At 47.6% G+C, this 21,246-nt stretch overlaps 1 protein-coding gene across 2 annotated transcripts; it reads left to right on the top strand.

The window, feature by feature from the left end:
• Positions 1 to 1,919: 1,919 nt before the first annotated feature.
• Positions 1,920 to 14,775, top strand: AHCY (adenosylhomocysteinase). Of its 2 annotated transcripts, none has more exons than XM_036079500.2 (10): positions 1,920 to 2,080; positions 6,638 to 6,828; positions 7,941 to 8,016; positions 9,502 to 9,651; positions 10,554 to 10,666; positions 11,129 to 11,336; positions 11,425 to 11,512; positions 11,613 to 11,730; positions 12,601 to 12,795; positions 13,874 to 14,775. In XM_036079500.2, exons 1-10 carry the CDS (start codon positions 2,053 to 2,055, stop codon positions 14,003 to 14,005), a joined length of 1,299 nt encoding a protein of 432 aa, XP_035935393.1. In that variant the 5' UTR covers positions 1,920 to 2,052; the 3' UTR covers positions 14,006 to 14,775. The 2 variants fall into 2 exon arrangements, with proteins under 2 accessions (XP_035935393.1, XP_035935394.1); XM_036079501.2 differs by lacking the exon at positions 1,920 to 2,080 and adding an exon at positions 2,404 to 2,734.
• The last annotated feature ends 6,471 nt before the right edge of the window (positions 14,776 to 21,246 follow it).

Raw genomic sequence — 21,246 nt, 5'->3', positions numbered from 1 at the left:
TTTGGGAAACAGTTTCGTATTACCTAAGTTGGACATGAGCATACCCGAAGAATGTTAGAGCAGCATTATTTGTAGTAGAAAAAACTGTAACAACTCAGGGCCCATCAACAATTTAATGAATTGTAAATTGTGGTGTATTCATTCATACAATGGATTATACAGAAAATAAATGAACGATAGCTACACCATTTACACAAATGACTCAAAAACATGTTGAGAGAAAAGCAAGTTGCAGAAGAATATATACAGTATGATTTCATTTATACAAAGGCAAAAAGCAGTCAAAACTAAATTGCTGTTTAGGGATAGTCACATAGGTAGTAAGGCCCATTAAGAAAAGCAAAGAAAAAAAAAAGAGAGAAAAGCAAAGGAATGATTAAGACAAAATTCACTGTAGCAATAACTCGCAGGGTGGGGAGAAGGGGCACGAGATTGAGAAGGGAAACAGGTGGCTTCTGGCATAAGGCACTGTTTTAATCCACGGACACATGGATCAACTTGACACAAATGGTCACAACAGCCATAAGTGTGGGTGAAATGGCAGAGGAAGGAGCAGAGCAAGAGGAAAAAGGAACATCTAAAGGCACTAGAGAAAGAGGAAGCTGCTAAGGTCAGAGAAGCAACTGAGTGAACTGGAATAAATACTGGGAGGAGAGACAGGAAAGAGAAAGCCAAAGGTCTATTGTGTTGCTGCAGGGGGGTGGGAATGCAGGCTGAGGCACATCTGTTGGATTCAGCCAGGTTTCCTGATGACCTTGGCTGCAAAAATTTCAGCCAAGACCTGGGGGCAGAGGCCACATAGCTGAGAACTGAGTGGGAGGTGAGAAGTGCAGATCCCGAAAGGGACAACTCTGAAAAAGTTTGAGAAGGGGAGGAAGAAAATGGACAGCAGCTGGGGGGTTGGGTGGTGGGGTAGGGTTCCTTGAGAGATGTTAAAGGGTCTTCAGGTGGCCAGTTAAAAATACAAGGAGACGCATTTTCACATCCATCAGGGCAACAAAAATTTGCTAGACTGACAAGTGGTCACAGAGATATGGAAAAACAGGCCCTCTCAGGTAATACTGGGGGGGTGGGTGTGGGTGGTGGTAAATGGTAAAACTACCTTGGAAAGCAATTTGGCAATATCTAGGAAAGTTACAAATATGTCAGCCCAGAAACTCCACCCCCGGGTACATTTCTGCCCCAGAGACACCCACACGTGTGCACTATGAGACAAGTACAGAAATGTCCATTGCTCCATGTATGCAATAGCGATAGACTGTATATAACCTGCACATCAGCAAATAGAACAGATAATCATGGAACATATACATGAAATGCTGTCCAGCAGCAAAAGTAAAAACAAGTACATTTTTAGCTATATGCGTGACTCGTACAAATGTAATATTGACAGAAAAAAGCAAGTTGCAGAAGGCTAAGTACAGTATGGTACCATTTATATAAAGGTCTTAAATACAGAAAGAATTCTATGAAACGTTTAACGATACACACATATGTAGTAAAAGTAGTAAAATGCATGCAAATTTACCTAAACTCATAATAGTAGTTACCTGGAGGGGAGGGTGGAATTATCTGGGATGTGCTGGGTACCTGACATATTGCAACTTTACGTATAATCCGTTTGGTAGGTATCATTCGGTCCATTTTACTAATGAGGAAATTGCGGCTCAGGGAGGTGAGCTGGTTGGAATAGCAGTTTCACTAGGTTTTGACTATGGATTTCCCGGCTGAACGAATGAAAGAAAGGGAGCCTCAGGTTTGCTCTCAAGCCTCTCCCGGAGCTCTCTTCCAGACCCACCGCGGACAAAATCGGGTTTTTTTCTCAGCAGGATTCGAAGTCTGTTCCAGCCCCTGCGCCCTCCCACCTTGCGTTGGGCCCCGCCCCGGACCACTCAGCGCTAGCGGGACTCATGAATATGCAAGATAGAGGAGGATATTTAAAGGCGCCAGCGCCTACCGCACATCCCTGCCCAGCGCCGCCCTTCCTGTGCCAGTCCCTAGCCCCAGGGCCAGCTCCCTTCGTCCATCATTCTGTGCGGAAACTCTGCCAGCATGTCGGACAAACTGCCCTACAAAGTCGGTGAGTTCCAGGAGTGCAGCTAGCTGGGTCGGCTCCGCGCCCGCCGGGGGTCTCTCGGGGAGGCGGCCGCGGGGCCCTCGCGGGGCGCTTAAGGTCCCCTGAATCTTTGGCTCGGCTGATCTTGGCCGCGCGAGGCCGCCTGGGGGTTGGAGTTCTCGTGTTGCAGCGAGCGGGTCGTCGGAGGCGGCCGTGGACTACAAGTCCCGGCGTGCCGCGCGAGGCCCGGTGCACGGGCGCGGGCTGCGGAGCCGCCAAGTGGCGGCGTGTCGCGCTGGAGGAGGCTGGGCCAGCCGGAGAGCGCGCACCTGGCCGCGGCCTGGGACTGTTGGCACCTGCAGGGACCTACTCCAGGAGGCCGAGATCCTGCCGTCTGGGCCTGGACCGGCCCCTTGGCCAGCTGGGTGGACCCGAACAAGTGCCTACGCCGGTCTGGGCTTCCTGTAGGGAAGGCGAGGGCACTGGAGTCCGTAAGGCGTGTGCGGAGGAGAGGCCTGGAGAGCGAGCCAGAGGCCGGCACTAGTCCACCCACAAGGGACTTTGGGCTCGTTACTCAACCTCTGGGGTCACTCTCCTGGTCAGCAGGGACAGTCGTGCAGAGAATCTCGAAGAAAATTGGGAGTGCTTAGAAAAATCCTTGCTGTCCTATGGATTGAGGTTGATAAACTGGCAGTTAATGTTTCATGGGCGTTTACTATGGGATGGGCACCACCTTTGACCTTTATTCTACATCAATTCATTTTATTCTCACGGTTTTTTAGGGAAGGGACTATTACTTTCTCATTTGATGATGAGTATGCAGAGAAACAGGAATAAAGGTAGCTTGCTCAAGATCGTACAGCTGGGAGGTGTTGGAGCAGGGTAGGAACGTAGGCCTTGAAGGCCTCTAAGCACACGTTTTCACCACTGTATATAAGTGAACACACTTGGAGCAAACCTAATGAACTCTCAGCACGAACCTGTTCAGGCTGCTAGCAGTTTTTAAAGTAAATTCAAGACACCATTTAACCTAGAGAAAGGCATCAGTATTTTTGGAGCACTTGCAGTGTATTTGGTGATTTGCATGTGTTTACAAAATAGTCTTTGGAAGTGGACTTTATCCCATTATACAGAGGAAGAAACTGAGGCACTAGTAGGAAGGACTCGTAAAGATTCTGTGGAAATAGGGCACCTGGGTGGCTAAGTGGGTTAGGTGGCTGCCTTGGGCTCAGGTTATAATCTCAGGGTCCTGGGATGGAGCCCCGAGTTGGGGTCCTGCTCATTGGGAGTCTGCTTCTCCCTTGCCCTCTGCCCCTCTCCTGGCTTGTGCTCTCTCAAATAAATAAAATTTAAAAAAAAAAAAAAGATTTTGTGGAAATAGTAGCTTATCAAGTAGCCAGTTGCCCCCATGAAACTGAAGCCCAGAAAGGTTAAGTCAAGGTCTCATCAGTGCCTGAGCTAGAATGGGGGCTTGTCATACTGTGGCGAGATCAGCTGGTTAGGGTTGAGGGCCCATTTGGAATGTTGCTGATGGGCTGGAAGAGGGGGAGGCAGTGAAAGGGGAAAAGAGGAATCAAGAAATCTTAAGATTTTGGGTGGAGTGGCTGGTCAAATGGTGGTTTCATTTCCTAAAATGGGAAGATTGGGGAAGTAAAAGTTTGAGAGGGAGGAGGAGTCCCAAGGGCTCAAATGTGACACATAGTAGATCCAGCTGGGTGGGTATCCAAGTAGAGATGCTGAGTAGATAAGTTGGATTATAGGAGTCCTAAATCCCGGGGAGAAGTTTGGGCTGGAAATGACATAGGAGTTGTTGCCGTAGGGAAGGTATTTAAAGCTGTAATGTGATGAGCTCATCGATAAGAGAGGAGAGGGAGATGATGGAGCCCCGAAGTCTTCCAAACATTAGAGTCAGTTATAGGAAGAGGAGGCAGGAGGGTAGGAAGAAAACCACAGGACGATAGGCATAATCCTCAGGAGGACATAATTAGTGGGAGCATTGCTTCAGGGAGAAACATGAACATAGATAATTGGCCTTTAGATGTAGGATCAGGCCAGTCTTGGGAGACCTTGAGAACAGATTCAGCGGAGTAGTGAAGTTCTGAAAGGTGAGAGGACAGGGGATCAAGCCCCATCCAGCAGAGACTGTTCTCTTAAAGTAAGTGCTTGATGTATTGTTACGGAGGAGGAGGACTAGTGGATTGCATGAAGGAAATATGGCATAGTTCTGAATTCTTCTCAATGAATTCTGAAGTGAGGTCATTAGTTGATGAGGAGAGGTGTTAAGGGTTTGGACAGAGTAGGAAAAGATTAAATTTTTCTTTTTCTTTTTTTTTTTTTTAAGAGAGAGTATGTGCGCACGCAAGAGAGTACAAGGTAGGGGGCAGAGGGAGAGAGAGAGTCTTAAGGAGGCTCCACGCTGAGCATGGAGCCCAACGCAGGGCTCAGTCTCACAACCCTGAGATCATAACCTGAGCCGACCTGAGCCGAAATCAAGAGTTGGAAGCCTAACAGACTGAGCCACCCAGACGCCCCCACATCATGCATTTTTTAAAACAACTTTATAGAGGTATAATTGACATACCATAAAATTCACCCGTTTAAAGGTACAATTCAATGATTTGTAGCAAATTTATTGAGTTGTGCAACCATCATCATATGGTTGTGATTTTCCTCCTGCTGGGCTCACTGGCTTGGGTGCAGTGGAGGGTTGGGTTTAACTAGGGTGGGAGTTTTGCCGAGGAGTTTTCAGAGGGAACAGGGGAATCTTAAAACTGTGGAAGAAGTTGAGAATAGAAGGTGGTGTGGTGAGGGACTGTGGAAATTGGTAGGATTAATGCATTAGAGGTTCTGACCTGATCAACTTTGCCTTTATTGGAGTTGGGGCTCCAGAGGGAGAGGATTGGAAAATGGGACATGGCCAGAGTTGGTTTTGAAATCAAGATTTCCAAAGAGGGGGGGCGCCTGGGTGGCTCAGTTGTTAAGCAGCTGCCTTTGGCTCAGGTCATGATCCCAGGGTCCTGGGATTGAGCCCTGCATCGGGCTCTTTGCTCTGCAGGAAGCCTGCTTCTCCCTCTCCCACTCCCCTTGCTTGTGTTCCCTCTCCGCTGTGTCCCTCTCTGTCAAATAAATAAATAAAATCTTAAAAAAAAAAAAATTTCCAAAGAGGGGTCAGAATTGGTGATGGCCTGCCAAGGTGGATGGGTGGGGGTGGGGTGGGAGGGTGAAAGGGGAGGGGGTGTATATTGAGGCACTGTGGGAGTCGTCCCTCCCATGAGGGAGGAATATTTTCTTCTCTGAAATTGTTTAGAGGTACAGTAGGAAGCGGACTTAGTTTTATTTATTAATTTATTTTTTAAAAGATTTTTATTTATCCATTTAACAGAGAGAGAGCACAAGCAGGCAGAGTGGCAGACAGAGGGGGAGGGAGAAGCAGGCTCTCCGCTGAGCAGGGAGCCCGACGCGGGGCTCGATCCCAGGACCCCGGGATCATGACCTGAGCCAAAGGCAGCCACCTAACTGACTGAGCCACCCAGGCGCCCCATGGACTTAGTTTTATTATTTGTTACTATTAAATTCTCTACGGTCCTTTCCCTCCCACCCACCGCCTCTTGGGGTGATTGGCAGGATCTAAATTTCCCTAAAGATAAAAATCACCAGGAGTCCCCTCATCCTAGAACTATTGAATCTTTTTTTCCAGGGGAGATTTACAAGTATGCCTGATGACTCTTATCAGGGAAGTTTGTAACCACTGACCTAGGGAATGGGCTAGTGTGGCCTGGGAGAGAGAAAGGGTGAGATTATTAGAGAGAAGAGTATTGAGATGGTGAGAGAGCTCATTCTAGTATTCTTCTTTCCTGTCTGAGAATTTGGACAAATTTGAGACATTTGGGGTGGCAGATAGAAGCCAAAATATAACTCTCATTACTGATAACATCAAAGCCAGAGGCTTTGTAGATGAGCGTTGCAGTCCGATGATCCTGCTACCAAACTGCCAAATTCAGCAGTTGCCCTCCGGGTACAGGCAAGGGGAGCTTAGGTAGGTCTCCAGAATGATGACCTGGAAGATGGAGCGCCAGGAGCCAAAATCTTTAGGGAATGAGGGGGTTGGTAGGTGACATCAGAAAGGGTAGTGGGGGGCACCTGGGATCAGTTCAGGGCTCCCTGCTCAGCGGGGTGTCTGCTTCTCCCTCTGACCCTCCCCCCTCTCATGCTCTCTCTCGCTTTCTCATTCTCTCTCAAATAAATAAATAAAGTCTTAAAAAAAAAAAAGGGTAGTGGGAGGTATGTTATAGGCTGATAGCTATTTTTCAAGGGGCACTTACTTGTGTTGTAATTTTCACATACCTGTGTGATTCTTTGTTTACATGTGTTCTCCCACAAGGCTGTAAGCTGGGGTTAGGCAGGGACCGTGTCTGTCTTTGACTGCCCTGGCTCCGTAAGTCCTTGTTGAATGAGTGAGAGTGTGGTGACCAGATGGCTCACTTTAGTGTTTTGTGTCCACAAGTGGATGAGTGAGATTGGTGGTGGTTTGTGGTTGGGAGGAGGCGGCTCATGGAACTCCCATCCATCTTGGCCCTGCAGCCGACATCAGCCTGGCCTCCTGGGGACGCAAGGCCCTGGACATCGCGGAGAATGAGATGCCGGGCCTGATGCGCATGAGGGAGATGTACTCGGCCTCTAAGCCCCTGAAGGGTGCCCGCATCGCTGGCTGCCTACACATGACTGTGGAGACAGCTGTCCTCATTGAGACCCTCGTGGCCCTGGGTGCAGAGGTGAGGCCCTCAGCATTTCCTGTGGGGGGTGGAGAAGTCCAATGTGGTGCCCCTGGGGTCCAGCAGGGGCTCCAAGCTTGTCACAGTGCCACCACCCTTTGTGGTGACTATTCTTATGCATATTTTCGCCCTGACTGGAAGATAGTTTGAGTTCCTTCAGCTCACATCCTCCTGACTGAGGAGCTCTGGGTAGCAAAAACTCAACGGTGATGTCCCACTGAGTCATCTAAGGACTGCCTCTCATTGGCCCTCCCAGGGTCACATGCCCGCCATGGAGCAATCATGGTGCCAGAAGCATGGTGCTCTCTCCTTGTTTCAGCCTGGGTTGTAAGTACCAATGGCTGGCAGCTCTTCTAAGCTCTCTGGGAGTTTTGGAGTAAGATGGTTTCCCAAGACGGGGCAGGAAGAGCAGCCAAAACCAACTAACAGAGTATACCAACATTCAGTCCTTGGACCTCTTATTTCTTTTCAACATTCACACTCAGTGGTCTGATTTTATGGCTTTAAATACGGTCTGTATGACTCCTAAATATATGTGTATATATGTAGCCTGGACTTCTCCCTGCAACTCCAGACTTATGTATCCAGCAGCCGATGTGTCAGTCATCTCCACTTAGAGATCTAATAGACATCTCAACCTCAACATGTCCAAACTCATGATTTCCTGTTCCCCTTCTCTTCCTGCAGTCTTCCTCATGTAAGTAAATGGAAACACCAGCCTTCTAGGTTCTCAGTTCATCCCCGACTCCTTTTTCTCTCTCACCCCAACAACTAATCCCACAGCAAATTCTGTCATCTCAACCTTCAGAATAGACCCATCATCACCTCCACTGCTACCATTGCATTTCTGGTCTGAACTCTTACAGCAGCTTCTTCACTTGTCTCCTTGCTTCCTTGTGGAGCCCTTTGCCCTCCACACAGCACCAGGTGATGTTTTAAAACCTAAATGGGGTTTTGTTAATGCTCTGGCTCCAGTCCACTCACCAGTTGTCCCCAGCCTATGGTTGAAGAACCTGCTGGGCCTCTTCCCCCTCGATGCAGGGCTTTGCTTGATCTCTACCCAGTGGATAAGCTGTCTGTGACCAGCAGCCGTGTCTTATTGGCCATTCTAGGTGCAGTGGTCCAGCTGCAACATCTTCTCTACCCAGGACCATGCAGCTGCTGCCATTGCCAAGGCTGGCATTCCAGGTGGGTCCTGTTTGCTGCCGAGGGATGTGGGAGTGCGTGCTGGGGCTCTGCTTCTCCCTGTTTGCTTCACTGACCCCCACTGCGACAGGTTTTCCCATGGCGGGGGAGAGGAGTCATGGTTGAAGAATTCTAGTCTAGTAATTTAAGGAAAGAGTTGTTTTGTCCCACTGTCATCTAAAATCCTATGAAATGCACTTATTGGCTCATCTCAAATCATGTATCCAGGGAGGGTGGGATCTTATGATTGGGAACCACATGATGTTGAGGAGAGGAAGTTCCTTAAAGGAAGATGTAGGCCTATTTCCAAAAGAATCAGGGAGGGATACCGGGCAGAAAAAGAGCCTCAGAGGTCCGCTGCCTCGGGTCTGATGGTCTAGGGGGCTGAGGAAAGACTTTATCACAAGCTGCTAGAGAAACAGGCACACGTCTGCTGGGATTTGGGGAGGGAAGTGGTTAGCTCTGATGGTGATTAATTAGGACATTCACAATTCCCTCTAACCAGCCACAGGTTTGGGTGGGGGAGGAGCCTTCCAGAGCCTGGACTGGCAGGTCCCCCACTCCTTAGCCTTATTTGGCTCCATGACCCTTTTCTGGGAAAGGCCTTGTTTTCAAGACCACTGTCTGCTGTAGTTTGGGGGAGGGGGCAGCTGGGCCTGTTTGGCCAGTTTCATTTGCTCGCAGGAGATTCATGGGAGCCCAACATCAATGACCCAGTCTGGGCTGGCAGTTAGGAGTCCTGGATTCTGGAATGCCCATGCTGAGTGACCTGGGCACCTTTTAGCCCCTCTCTGGGCATCTGTGAATGATAATGATGGTCATGCCTGCCTCAGAGTGTTACTGTGAGGAAGGATGAGATGGAGCATGAGGTTGTCGGACTAATGTCTGGCACAGAGAAAGTGCTCCATGCATAGTAGCTGCTATTAATAATTCTTTGGCCAGACTTAGCCCAGGACAACCCACCACAGAGACTGCTGGGCCCTCAAGTCCTTCCAATGCAGAATGCATCTTGGATCTTGGCTCGTGGGTCCACTTAAGTGTGGCTCACTGATCCTATAGCACCTTCATTCCAGCGGTAGACATTGTGGGTGGGAGCCCCGGTCACTAGGCTGATGTCCCAGTCCTTGGGGCCCAGACAGAAGCGGGTAGGGAAGGAAATAATTATTTCCAGATACCTATATCTGGGGGGCTGTACTTGGCTTCCATCTCACTTAAGCAGTACTATTGGAGATGAAGAAACTGAGGCTCGCAGAGGTAAAGTGATTTGCTCAAAGTCACACAGCTGGTGAATGTAGAACCAGGATTTGCACTCAGATCTATCTGGTTCCAAGTTCTGTTCTTTTCACTGCCTGAGTCCTCAGAGGGGCTGGAGGTGGCTGGGGATGGGAATTTGGTAGGAGATTGAATTGGCTGTGCTCAGGTGGTTCCCTGGAGCAGGCATCGGTGGGGAGGGCCAGGCCCTGATGTACTGTGCCGCTCAACCTCCAGTGTACGCCTGGAAGGGTGAAACGGACGAGGAGTACCTGTGGTGCATCGAGCAGACGCTGTACTTCAAGGACGGGCCCCTCAACATGATTCTGGATGATGGAGGCGACCTCACCAACCTCATTCACACCAAGTACCCACAGCTCCTGTCAGGTACGTGGGGTAGGGTAGGTGGGTGGGCAGGGTGTTGATAGTCTAGATGGGGCCTGCTTGCCCATGTGAAAGCAGCAGGCCTGGCAGAACTCCACTGCCTAGAGCAGCCCATTCTGTGGAAAATGGGAAGATGGCAGGCTCCTGCAGACATGTTGGGGCCTGTCCTCCTGATTTCTGATGGTGTGGGGCTGAGGCAGTGGGGGGAGGCCTGGCTCAGGTCTGGTTTGAGGGCAAGCATAAGGCCAGGGCTGGGAACAGCTGGGAAGGAGTCAGCTTTGTTAAATCAGGGTGGGAAGGAATGTAGAGGGGGGGTAGTGAGTACAAAGGCCCTGAGGCAGGAAAGGATGGACTATTCCGGAAACTGAACGGAAGCCAGCTTGGCAGCTTCCTTCACTGGGGAGAGTTGCAGGGTGTGGCTGGAGCTTTAATTAAGGGTAGATGTGTAAGGACTCAACAGGCCAAGAGAGAAGAGTTTGGCTTGATTCTGAGAGCAAAGAGAAGTAATTGGGTGGTATTAAAAAGATTTATCTGAAAATATATACATTAAAAATGGCTGCTGGCTTCTGTGTAGAAGATGGGTCGTGGCTGGGAGACCAGGCAAGAGATGATGGTGGCAGGGACTAGGGCGGGGGCAGTAGGAATGGAGAGCTTAGGGATTGCTGGGAGACAGAATCCTTAGGCCTGGTGATGGTGGTGACTCGTCTTGCATGCTGGTCTGGAGGATCAGGTGACTGGTATCAGTCAGAGATGGGAACCCAGAAAGAAAAGCAGCTTTTGGGGGCAGAGATGAGGAATTTGGGTGAGTTGAGGTGTGGGCTCTTTGAGGCTCTCGGGGTCTCATCCCAGAGGCACCGCCGTTATCCCTTCCTGGCCTTAGCCTCATCCCCTCCTCTCTTGTCCAGGCGTCCGAGGCATTTCTGAAGAGACCACAACGGGGGTCCACAACCTATACAAGATGATGGCCAACGGGAAGCTGAAGGTGCCTGCCATCAACGTCAATGACTCTGTCACCAAGGTGAGTCTGTGGGGCAGTGTCATGTTCAGCTGTTCGTTCCCAGTGCAGCTCAGGAGTAGGCCTCTGAAGAAAGGCCCCTGGGAAGGCTGTAGGCTAGGGACTTGAAGCCCTCATTTGAGGGGGGGTAAAGGGGTAATAAGTGACTGAGGGTAATAAGTGCATTAAAGAGGGAAGAACTATACCATGAGTTTTAGAGCTGGGCAGCAAGAGCTTGAAAGTGAAGCAGATTCTAGGCAATCTGTCTTAGCAGTTGATCCTTAGGAAGCCTTCTAGACTGGCATAGAAAGGCGAGGGAGAACGTCTTGGGCTGATTCGAACAAGGGGCATATGAGCACATTAGCTGGTGGGGAGAAGTCACGAGAAGTGATCAGCCCAAGACCCGCTAGGCCAAGATGCTGAGAGCAGGTCCGAGGCCCCAGGGCCTTGCCTGCCCCACCACCCCTCTGCCCCCTCTTCTTTCAGAGCAAGTTTGACAACCTGTATGGCTGCCGGGAGTCCCTGATAGATGGCATCAAGCGGGCTACAGACGTGATGATCGCAGGCAAGGTGGCGGTGGTGGCAGGCTATGGCGATGTGGGCAAAGGCTGTGCCCAGGCCCTGAGGGGCTTTGGGGCCCGCGTCATCATCACGGAGATCGACCCCATCAATGCACTGCAGGCTGCCATGGAGGGTATGATAGGGCAAGGGTTGGATGTCAGCCACTGGGGCCAGAGGGGCAGGGCCACCCTGGATGACCCGTGGACACCGTCTCTGCACAGGCTATGAGGTGACAACTATGGATGAGGCCTGTCAGGAGGGCAACATATTTGTCACCACCACAGGCTGTACTGACATCATCCTTGGCCGGTAGGTGCCACGTTGGGGGTCACAGGGAGTGAGGAAGAAGGCAGGCTTGGGGCTGCTCTTTGTCCCTGACAGTCTTCCATGGGTCGGCACTCCCCAACAGGCACTTTGAGCAGATGAAAGATGACTCCATTGTCTGTAACATTGGACACTTTGATGTGGAGATTGATGTCAAGTGGCTGAACGAAAATGCTGTGGAGAAGGTGAACATCAAGCCCCAGGTGAGAAGCCCCAGCAGGGTGGGCAGATGGAAGACAGGGGGGGATGTGTTTGTGGGCTGGTCACCAAGGAGGGTAGATGAGGAGGCTCTGCAGCCTGGGCAGTGGACTGGGGGAGGACGAGGGCCTGGTTTTAGGGCCACTTAAATCAGAATCTTAGAGTGACACCAAGGCATCCCCATTTTTTTTTTTTAAAGCTCCCAAGATGATTCTGCTGTGCAGCTAAGGTTGAGCACCACTCCAACTTTGACTAAGCATGATGATTGAGAACATGGGATTTGTCTTCAAAATGTCCAGGCTCAAAGTGCAGCAACTTAACCCTTTAAACTTCAGTTTCTCTATCTGTGAAATGAGGATAATAATAGTACTTAAATCATAGGGTTGTTAGTAGAATCAAATGTGATAATTACACACACACACACACACACACACACACACACACACACACACACATATACATATAAAATTAGTTTGTGAATGCTCTTAGCCCAGGGCACATGGCAATAATAATAACAACATTAGCTAATACTTACTAAGTACTTAGTATCTGCCAAGCCATGTGTCAAGTACTTTACACGTGTCAGCTCATTAAATTCTCACAGCAGACCCGTGAGGTCTGTAGCTCAGAGCTACAATAAATATTAATAAACATTATATCTTAATAAATATTAATATTCTTAATATTAATAATATTAATATCTTACTAATGGTGAGTGCCAGGCTCTGTGCTGGGGGTTGTTCTAGGACAGTCCAGTCCCTTCACAGACACTGTTGGAGGCAGGAAGTCCTGCTGGACAAGAAGGTAGGATGAGGCAGGGATGGACATTGGGAAGAGTGTCCCGCCTACCCTCACTGCTGCTCTGCCCATTGCAGGTGGACCGCTACTGGCTGAAAAATGGGCGCCGGATCATCCTGTTGGCCGAGGGCCGGCTGGTCAACCTGGGCTGCGCCACGGGCCATCCCAGCTTTGTGATGAGCAACTCATTCACCAACCAAGTGCTGGCACAGATAGAGTTGTGGACCCACCCAGACAAGTATTCTGTTGGGGTCCACTTCCTGCCCAAGAAGGTGGGTTTGCATTTCTGTCCTCTTAGGGGTCCTCCCAGGGTCCTCCATAGGGCAGAAATCATTCTCTCCATTTAAAGGAAGAGGAAACTGAGGCCCAAAAGCAGGGAATGACTCCCAGAGAGTGGCTGTTGTCATCTGAAGGCTTGACTGGGGCTGGAAGATTCACTTCATGTCAGTGTTGGCAGGTCTCAGTTCCTCACCGCATGGGTCTATCCCCATTGGGCTTAAGTGTCCTGATGAGGACCACCACATGGGTTTGTCCCCATGGGGCTGCTTAAGTGTCCTGACGAGGTGGCAGCTGGCCTTCCCCTAGAGTGAGTGATCTATGGGAGAGCAAAGGAGGAAGCTGCAAGTGCCTTTTAGGACCTAGTCTCCAAGTCTCACAACATCATTTCCGCTTTATTCTATTCATTAGAAGTGAGTCACTCAGAGAGTGAGGAATTGGCTCTACCTCTTGAAGGAAAGGGTATTATCAGTTTATGGACAAAGAATTTAAGGATATATTTTAAAACAGTCACAACCATTTTAATCTAAAAGGGAACTCTTAGCTATATAACAGAGGAGTCTAAGAGTCAGACAGTGGACCTAGGGATTCATCTTCCTCTGTGTCTTGGCTGTTTTCTTTATGTTCACTTCACTTGTCAAATAGACTTGCCACTGACGAGCTGAGACCCATACCTTCCCTGTTTAAGATTCACTCCCTGTTACAGAAACTGAAGAATCCCTGTCTCTGTCATAGAAAATATGTTCTGTCCATAGATAAATTCCAGAGCAGCATTTGGCTGGTTGCTTGGGTTGGTGGAGGGTGAGGAAGGAGATGTAGTTGATGGTCTCACCAGGGCTACTTGGAGGGGGGTACGTTGCATGATTCCCTCGTGAGGAAGGGGATCTGGGCAGCCAAAAACCACATCCACTGAGGCTGGCTGTGAGGATAGAATGAGGTAATATGTACACATACGTGTTACAACATGTATGACAGATACTTCAAGAGTAGTTCTTGTCTCTGTTGGTAGCTGGATGCAGGTAAGGGGTCCCAGAGCATGGCACTGATTCTAGATCTTCCTGTGTTTCTCTCCAGCTGGATGAAGCAGTGGCTGAAGCCCACCTGGGTAAGCTGAATGTGAAGCTGACCAAACTGACTGAGAAGCAGGCCCAGTACCTGGGCTTGTCCCGTGATGGCCCCTTCAAGCCTGATCATTACCGCTACTGAGAACCAGGCCTATTGTTTGCCTTATAAGTGCTGGCCTTGCTGGGGTCCCACCTCTCTTCCCCAAGAGCAAATGGCACCAACTTTGAGATAGTTTTGTTAATGTCCCCCACTTACTGCCCAGAGCTAGTCACTCTGTCTTTGGCCTCTGGTGCATCCCTCATACTGTTGTAAGTGTGGCAGAGGGAATTGAGAAGCCCCTTCTCAAGCCCTGGTCATGATAGAAGTACACAGGAGATACCCACAGGGCACCATGAGCTCAGGGGTTTTGGAACTGCTCACTTAGTCCTTACTTGGGTTGGAAGTCAGCAATGGTGGTCACAAAGTGCATGCACTTTACCATCTAGGCCCTCACCTGGCCTATGGACTTTGTACACATGTTCTTAGTTTACTGGTTCACTGGTTCCTCAGCCCATGACAGATGAGAACAGGGAGGAACTTTTGAGAGTTTGATGCCCCTGAGAGCCCGCCTTAGTGCTGGGGGAGGTTTCACAGAACAATGAGGTTAGTACTTTCAATTTCTATTTTACAGAGGTTAGAATATACTGTTAAGGGACAGCCAAAAAAGGATAAGAGAAGTGACAGCCAGAGGTTGAGAGAGGCCAGAGAATCATTAAAAGCAGGCATAGATCTACCACCTCTTTGTAACATGATGGTTCCTATCACAACCCTGGATCAAAAAGATTAATTTGGTTTATAATGTTTAATTAACGTTTATAATGTTAAAAGAGAGCAGGAAGGTGGGTAAATAAAAATTTTGGTGCCTAAAAGAATTCTGAGCCTTTATTATGTAGATAATCTACAGCCAACAATATATGGCATGAGTAAGAAGTAATAGTTGCGTGCTGATGAAGACAAGGGGTTGTCTGCAGTGTGGGGTGATAAAGGCTGCAGGCAAATCCTTGGACTTGGAAGAATGGGTAAAGTGAAGAGAGAATTCTCTCTCTTTAGGTATGTCTTGTAAACAGCCTATTTTTTAACCTAATCTATCATTTAATAGGTGAATTTAGCCCACTTATATTTACTGTAATCCCTATTCAAATTTTTTCCTCTACCATATATTTTTGTGTGTTCCATTCATATTTTCTTTTTCTCCCCCTTAATACTTTGGGTTGATCCAGTGCTACTTGCCGGAGGGGGGGGGGGAGCTATTATTTATTGAGCATCTATTGGATGCTAGGTGCTTCATAATTGATTTTCTTTATTCTCACAATAAGCTTAGTAATAATGTTACCCTAATTTTATAGTCGAGAGTGGAGACTCATAGAGATTAAATGTCTTTCCTAAAGTCCCACAGTTTATAAAAGGCCACTTACAGGAAATTGAGGTCCCTCCTATTTGCTGAAATGGTCATATATTGAACTCTGTGCTGGTCTTGGAAGTCAAGAACCCACCTGGAAAGGGTAACTGGAGACTATTCTAAGGGTCATTCACTGGATGGAGGGCCTGATGGGGATATTGGGATATTTGAGACCTGACCCTAGCCTTCTGGGATCTCAAGCTAGAGGGAGAATGCACTTCCAAAACAGCTGCCATCTGCTGGCATTCCTTTTTCTCTGCCCAGCTTTAGAATTCAGTCCCTGCCAGTAGTAGGAGAAAGGCAGCAGGGAAGAGGTGATGCTTGAAATGGATTTTGAAAGAACTGATGATTTTTAACAGGAGGAATTGATGGCAAGGGCATTCCAGGCAGAAGAACCGCTAAGCAAGAGTGAGTTGAGGGGATGGGGTAGGAAGGAGTTGTTTGGCTGTAGTTAGGGGGAGCTCTGAGGTAAAGGGCTCGAAAGGTGGCCTGGGGGATAGGAAGGATAGGCTTTGAACACTAAGATGAGATCTCTGGTTTTAATTCTTGAGCGGCACAGACTCCTGAAATGTCCCTACTTGACTGAACATTCCACAAATGTGGTTTGTTCTTTTTTTGTATTCTCAGCCTCTGGCTATGAGGTGGTATTATTATTCCCATGTCCTCCTAATGAGGGCAGAGGTTCAGAGAGGCCAAGTGGCCTGACTCCGGATCATAAGACGTTGTATGCATATATGATATGACTCCACTGTAAATAATTTTACGAATTTTGGTACTTCAACGATTACCAGTAACAAATGACATAGGACCCACTTCTCAACTGATTGCGACACTAATGGTCAAACAGAAAGATCCATTACCATGCCCACCGCTGTTTCTTGCATACCTAATTGTTCATCAGGCATTGTGTAAGAAAGTGCTTATTTATTCCTTGTGATAACCTCGTAGGGACTTGAATTCCTGTTTTACAGATCAGGAAACAGGCTCTGAGAGGGGCCATGAGAGTGAACTGGCTTTTGTACTAGGTAGGATTCTGAGCCCCGATCCAAGCCCTATCCATACCCACGATCCAAGCCCTATCCATACCCACAGGCCCAGATTTAGGACTTCCCAACATTTGGATCAGTAACTCTGGAACTGTAATACAGATCCCCTAAAGGCAAGACTTCCACTAGAGAGTGCTGCCCACAGCACCCACCTCAGCAACTCTACCATGGTGGTGGTCTTTGGGACAATGACTTCTCAGTGGAAAAGAGGGGCAGGCCACTGTTGCTCTGAGCCAGAGGTTAGACACGTGGCAGTCATGCTGCTCCCTCCAGGAAGCCCCTGCCTTTGTGTAAGCACATTCCCTTCCCTCAAGTCCGCCTCCTCCCAGACCTAGGAAATAACCTTTCTAGAGTTCCCTCCTGTGAGAGCCCATGCAGTCCCCCACCTCCAGTCTCCCAGGAGTTCTGGTTTCTGTTATCCAGGCCTTTTTTTTTTCCCTTTCCTCTTTGGAAATGTCCTGCCAGTTCTTAGAATCTTTCTTCTTAAACACCCTCTCCTACACTGTGTATAAGTATCTTTCGAGCAACATCCTCACTCATTAAGACACAAATGTTTGTACACTTACATGTAGAAATGGGGATGGCCTCAGGTAAACTCAATGAAACTACACTGTGTATAAAAACAACCCCCTCAGGGGCGCCTGGGTGGCTCAGTTGGTTAAGCGACTGCCTTCGGCTCAGGTCGTGATCCTGGAGTCCCGGGATCGAGTCCCGCATCGGGCTCCCTGCTGTCAGCAGGGAGTCTGCTTCTCCCTCTGACCCTCCCCCCTCATGCTCTCTCTCTCTATCTCATTCTCTCTCTCAAATAAATAAATAAAATCTTTAAAAAAAAAAAAAAAAACAAACAACCCCCTCCTTTTACATCTGGTCTCAGCCTTGCCTCTGATCTCAGGTCTGCTAATCTGTCACATGTCTAACACTGACCAGGTACCTAGAGTGAAAGATGATGTGTCTCTTATGTCTCCAATCCCCACTCCTGATGTCTGGGCTCCACCATCAAAGCTTCATGGGGAGAAAAGGAATTGGCTAAGGGTCCTGTAGTATTTAACCTGGTCATGGCTGTTTCCGCATCCCCCCCCGCCCCAGGAAATGGAGAAAGGGGATTAAGGCATTTGGGGGTTGGGTGGGGGTTGTGGAGCAGGGGGCTGGGCTTTGAAAGGAGGAGACGTGGGTCTGCTGTTAACACCATGTGACTTGGGGCAGGGACAAGTATCTACCTCAGGTGGCTGTTTTGAGGGTCAAATGATGTAACATGTATGAAGAGTTTCATGTCAAGTTTTTAGTGTTGTGTCAAGCCCAGTGGGTGTGAAGGAGCAGTTTTGAGGGCAGAGAATTTAGAATACTTGGAAAATTAGACAACACTTTAGAAAAATCATAGGCTCTTAGAACCAGGAAAGGCCTTAGAGCATCTATAGAGCCAAATCCAGCATTTGTATATGGAGAAGTCGAGGCTCAGAGAGCTTAAGTGACACGCAAAGTCAATCTGCAGATCCAGGTGTCCATCTTGCCTCCAGATCAGAGCTCTTTCCTGAATACCAACCAGGCGCCTCTGCCCACATCCCTGTGGTGACAGGGCCCTACTAGGCTGGGGTCTAGCTGGCATCCTTTTCAAGTCGTGTTGGGGATAAGTAATGAGCTTGGAGGGGTCATGTGGGCCTGTTGATACCAGTGGGAACTAGAAGAGACAGCAGGCAGGGGTCACCACTGTTTTTTGGGGGGCTCCAAAGTTTCAGGAAACCTCAGGAATCCAGATTCTTGTTCCTGAGACCCACTCAGGATATTCAAAATAGAATTACCACATAATCCAGTAATCCCACTACTCAGTATTTACCCAAAGACTACAAAAACACTAATTCAAAAGGATATTGCACCCCTATATTTTATTGTAGCATTATTTACAATAGTCGTATTATGGAAGCAGCCCAAGTGTCCATCAATAAATGAATAGATAAAGAAGATATGGTACACACACACACACACACACATACACACACACCTCAGAATATTACTAAGCCATAAAAAAGAATAAAATCTTGGCATTTGCAGCAACATGAATGGATCTAGAGGGTAAAATGCTAAGTGAAATAAGTCAGAGGGAGACAAATGCCATATGACTTCACTCACATGTGGAATTTAAGAAACAAAACAAAAAAGAGACAACCCAAAAAACAGCCTCTTGACTATAGAGAACAAACTGGTGGTTACCGGAGTGGAGGTTGGTGGGGGGGATGGGTGCAACAGGTGAAGAGGATTAAGAGTACCCTTATTTTGATGAGCACTGAGGAATATTTAGAATTGTTGAATCACTGTATTGTACACCTGGAACGAATATAACACTGTAGGTTAACTATACTGGAATTAAAATTTTTTAAAAATTAAAAAAATAAATTTGATTGAGATTGAATTTTTATTAAAAAGAGAGGGGGAGGGAGAGAGAGAGAAAGGGAGAGAGAAAACTTTCCCCCAAAGTCACAAAGCTCTGCTTTTTGATTTGGGGAAGAATCAGTTCACCCAATGGCTTACAAATGTGATCTCACCAAATTAGGTGACTTGGAAAAGTTATTTTTTATCATCATCATTACCATTATATTAGTATTTCTGGAGTTGTCTATTATTGTTCTGGCAGTTTATGCAGCCACTGGGTCCAGGAATTCTAAAGAGGAGTTCTGGAGAGTGTGGAAACCTTCAGGCGCTTAAGGAGTGAAGCTATTTGCTGGGCTCCCCAGGCAACAGGAAGGCACCACCACCACCATCATCATCACCATTAGGTGGTGCCACCTCCCAGATTCTACAACTCCCATAGCCAGTTGGGAGAGCTGGCAACAGGAACTGTCTCTCTGCAAGCCATTAAGGGAAAGCTTTCTGGAGTGAACATAAGCATTTGATGATTTTTACCAATAAAACAAAGGACATTCTTGCCCCACCTTCAACCCCTTCAACACATACACCCCACCCCCATTGTAACTATATTTGGTGCATGGTGTGTGGAAGAAGAAAGGGGTGAGCAAGTTTATTTCAGGCTAATCTGAAATTTACTACAAATGATTTGGCTAATTCAGTTAAAATCAAATTCTTTTCTTCCCCTATCCTGCCCCGTTCACACATAGAATTTAGCTCTTGAAGTTAGAATCCTCCATAAAGTTTCTATGGTATGACTGGGGAGTAACGTCCTGACAGTGGGTGGAGATGCTACATCTGCGGTTGTTCATACAGATGAAGGATCTTATAATAAGGAGCCAAAGATTGCCAATTAGGTTGGCCTATGGTCCACAATCCAGGAAGGGGTTTGAGGCCCTGAAGGTCATGGTTTTTGAAGAACATTACTTCTGTAGAACCATAAGCTTCAATTTCTACTTTTAAAAACATTGAAGGGGCGCCTGGGTGGCTCAGTTGGTTAAGCGACTGCCTTCGGCTCAGGTCATGATCCTGGAGTCCTGGGATCGAGTCCCACATCGGGCTCCCTGCTCGGCGGGGAGTCTGCTTCTCCCTCTGACCCTCCCCCCCTCATGCTCTCTCTTTCATTCTCTCTCTCTCTCTCTCTCAAATAAATAAATAAAATCTTTTAAAAAAAAAAAATAAATAAAAACATTGAAGACTTTTAGAAGATGTAAAAACTTGCATGTTTTATTATTGTTCTGGCAGTTTCTTCTTTTATTATTGCATCCAAATTTTAACACATTGGAGACCCCCTGGATCAGATTTTGAAATAAATTATTTGCTCTTTCTCTTTAATAGAAGATTGTTTAGCGATCACAGGGTGAGCTGTTAAAACCTTTTTGCAGTAACTTCTCTGTGTGAGTTAGATCTTTCCCAGTACTGTGCAACCAAAACAAGACAGAAACAAACTGGTTGCTGAGGCTGACATAGGACGCAACTGTTAATCTCGAATCCCCAATTTCAAATTTTTGTGTGCATCATTATCATGTTTTACTAACTTGAAACTGCTTTATTATATAATGAGGATCCGCCTTAAGATTTCAACTGAGGAAGGGTACGTCTTTAAAATTAAAGCAAAGCAAAGCAAACCATTGCTTCAGGTTATGTTGCAGAATTTCTGGGGCTGGAAGTATCCTCAGAATGAATCCGGAGTCTAGCTCTCTCATAGTGACCAGTTGCAGATTTTATCCCCCAGCAAGTCTATCTTTGATTTTTCTCTTGGAGAATTACCCCTCCTACATTACAAATAGGGTTTGTGGGACTGTTCATCAAAATGGACCACACGTTCCTGGGCACCACTTCAGGTCAGTCAGATCCTCTCTCCTGGGAATTGGAATTATGAGTGGTCCAATGCAAGAACCGAAGTGGTTGGAGCTGACTTGTCCTATGGCCTTGCCCTGAAGACATTGTCTGCTGGTTTCTTTGACCTGGCTCTCTTAGCACCCCTTAGGGTACTGTCCTTTCCAAGGCCTGTCATGTGGCTTTTCCTTTGATTCTTTGAGGTCCCCAGGTCACTCCAGTAAATTACTGCCCCCCCCTTTATTGTTTGCTTAGGGTAGGCAGAATTATTTCTGCTGTTTGCAATCATAACACTGAATGATTTACTCTTCACTTTGCAAACGGCAAAGTGGTAGTAGCATCAAGAAGTCAATAACTTGTCCAAGGCTATATTGTGAGAACTTTGGGCACAAGTTTAAGGCCATGTCCTAGAGGAAGAAATTATTCTGAATCAGTAACCACAAAAGTAGAACAAATCTTCCCAGGACAGAGTTCACCCTGTGTCTGTATGAGAGACAGAAAGAAGATGTGTGTATGGGTCGTGGAGGGGAGGATGAATGAATAATGCTGTGTTAACTTGGGGAGGGGCAGATCTTCACAATGCTGGCATCATAAGTCTGAGCCACGGATGTGTTTCAGTTCTGGTCATTCAGATAGGGTTTTGCAGAAGCTCAGAACCATGT

This window comes from Halichoerus grypus, chromosome 10 (assembly GCF_964656455.1).
Source record: "Halichoerus grypus chromosome 10, mHalGry1.hap1.1, whole genome shotgun sequence".
In the NCBI taxonomy this organism is placed as follows: Eukaryota; Metazoa; Chordata; class Mammalia; order Carnivora; family Phocidae; genus Halichoerus; species Halichoerus grypus.
Note: the sequence above shows the minus strand (reverse complement) of the source record. Positions and strands in the feature narration are given on the sequence as shown.

Bases quoted from the DNA above. Each gene is read 5' to 3' on its own strand.
- AHCY (XM_036079500.2), top strand. From the start codon at position 2,053: ATGTCGGACAAACTGCCCTACAAAGTCG. The intron at 8,017-9,501 runs GTGGGTCCTGTT...CTCAACCTCCAG, and splicing joins TGCCAAGGCTGGCATTCCAG to TGTACGCCTGGAAGGGTGAA. The intron at 11,337-11,424 runs GTATGATAGGGC...GTCTCTGCACAG, and splicing joins ACTGCAGGCTGCCATGGAGG to GCTATGAGGTGACAACTATG.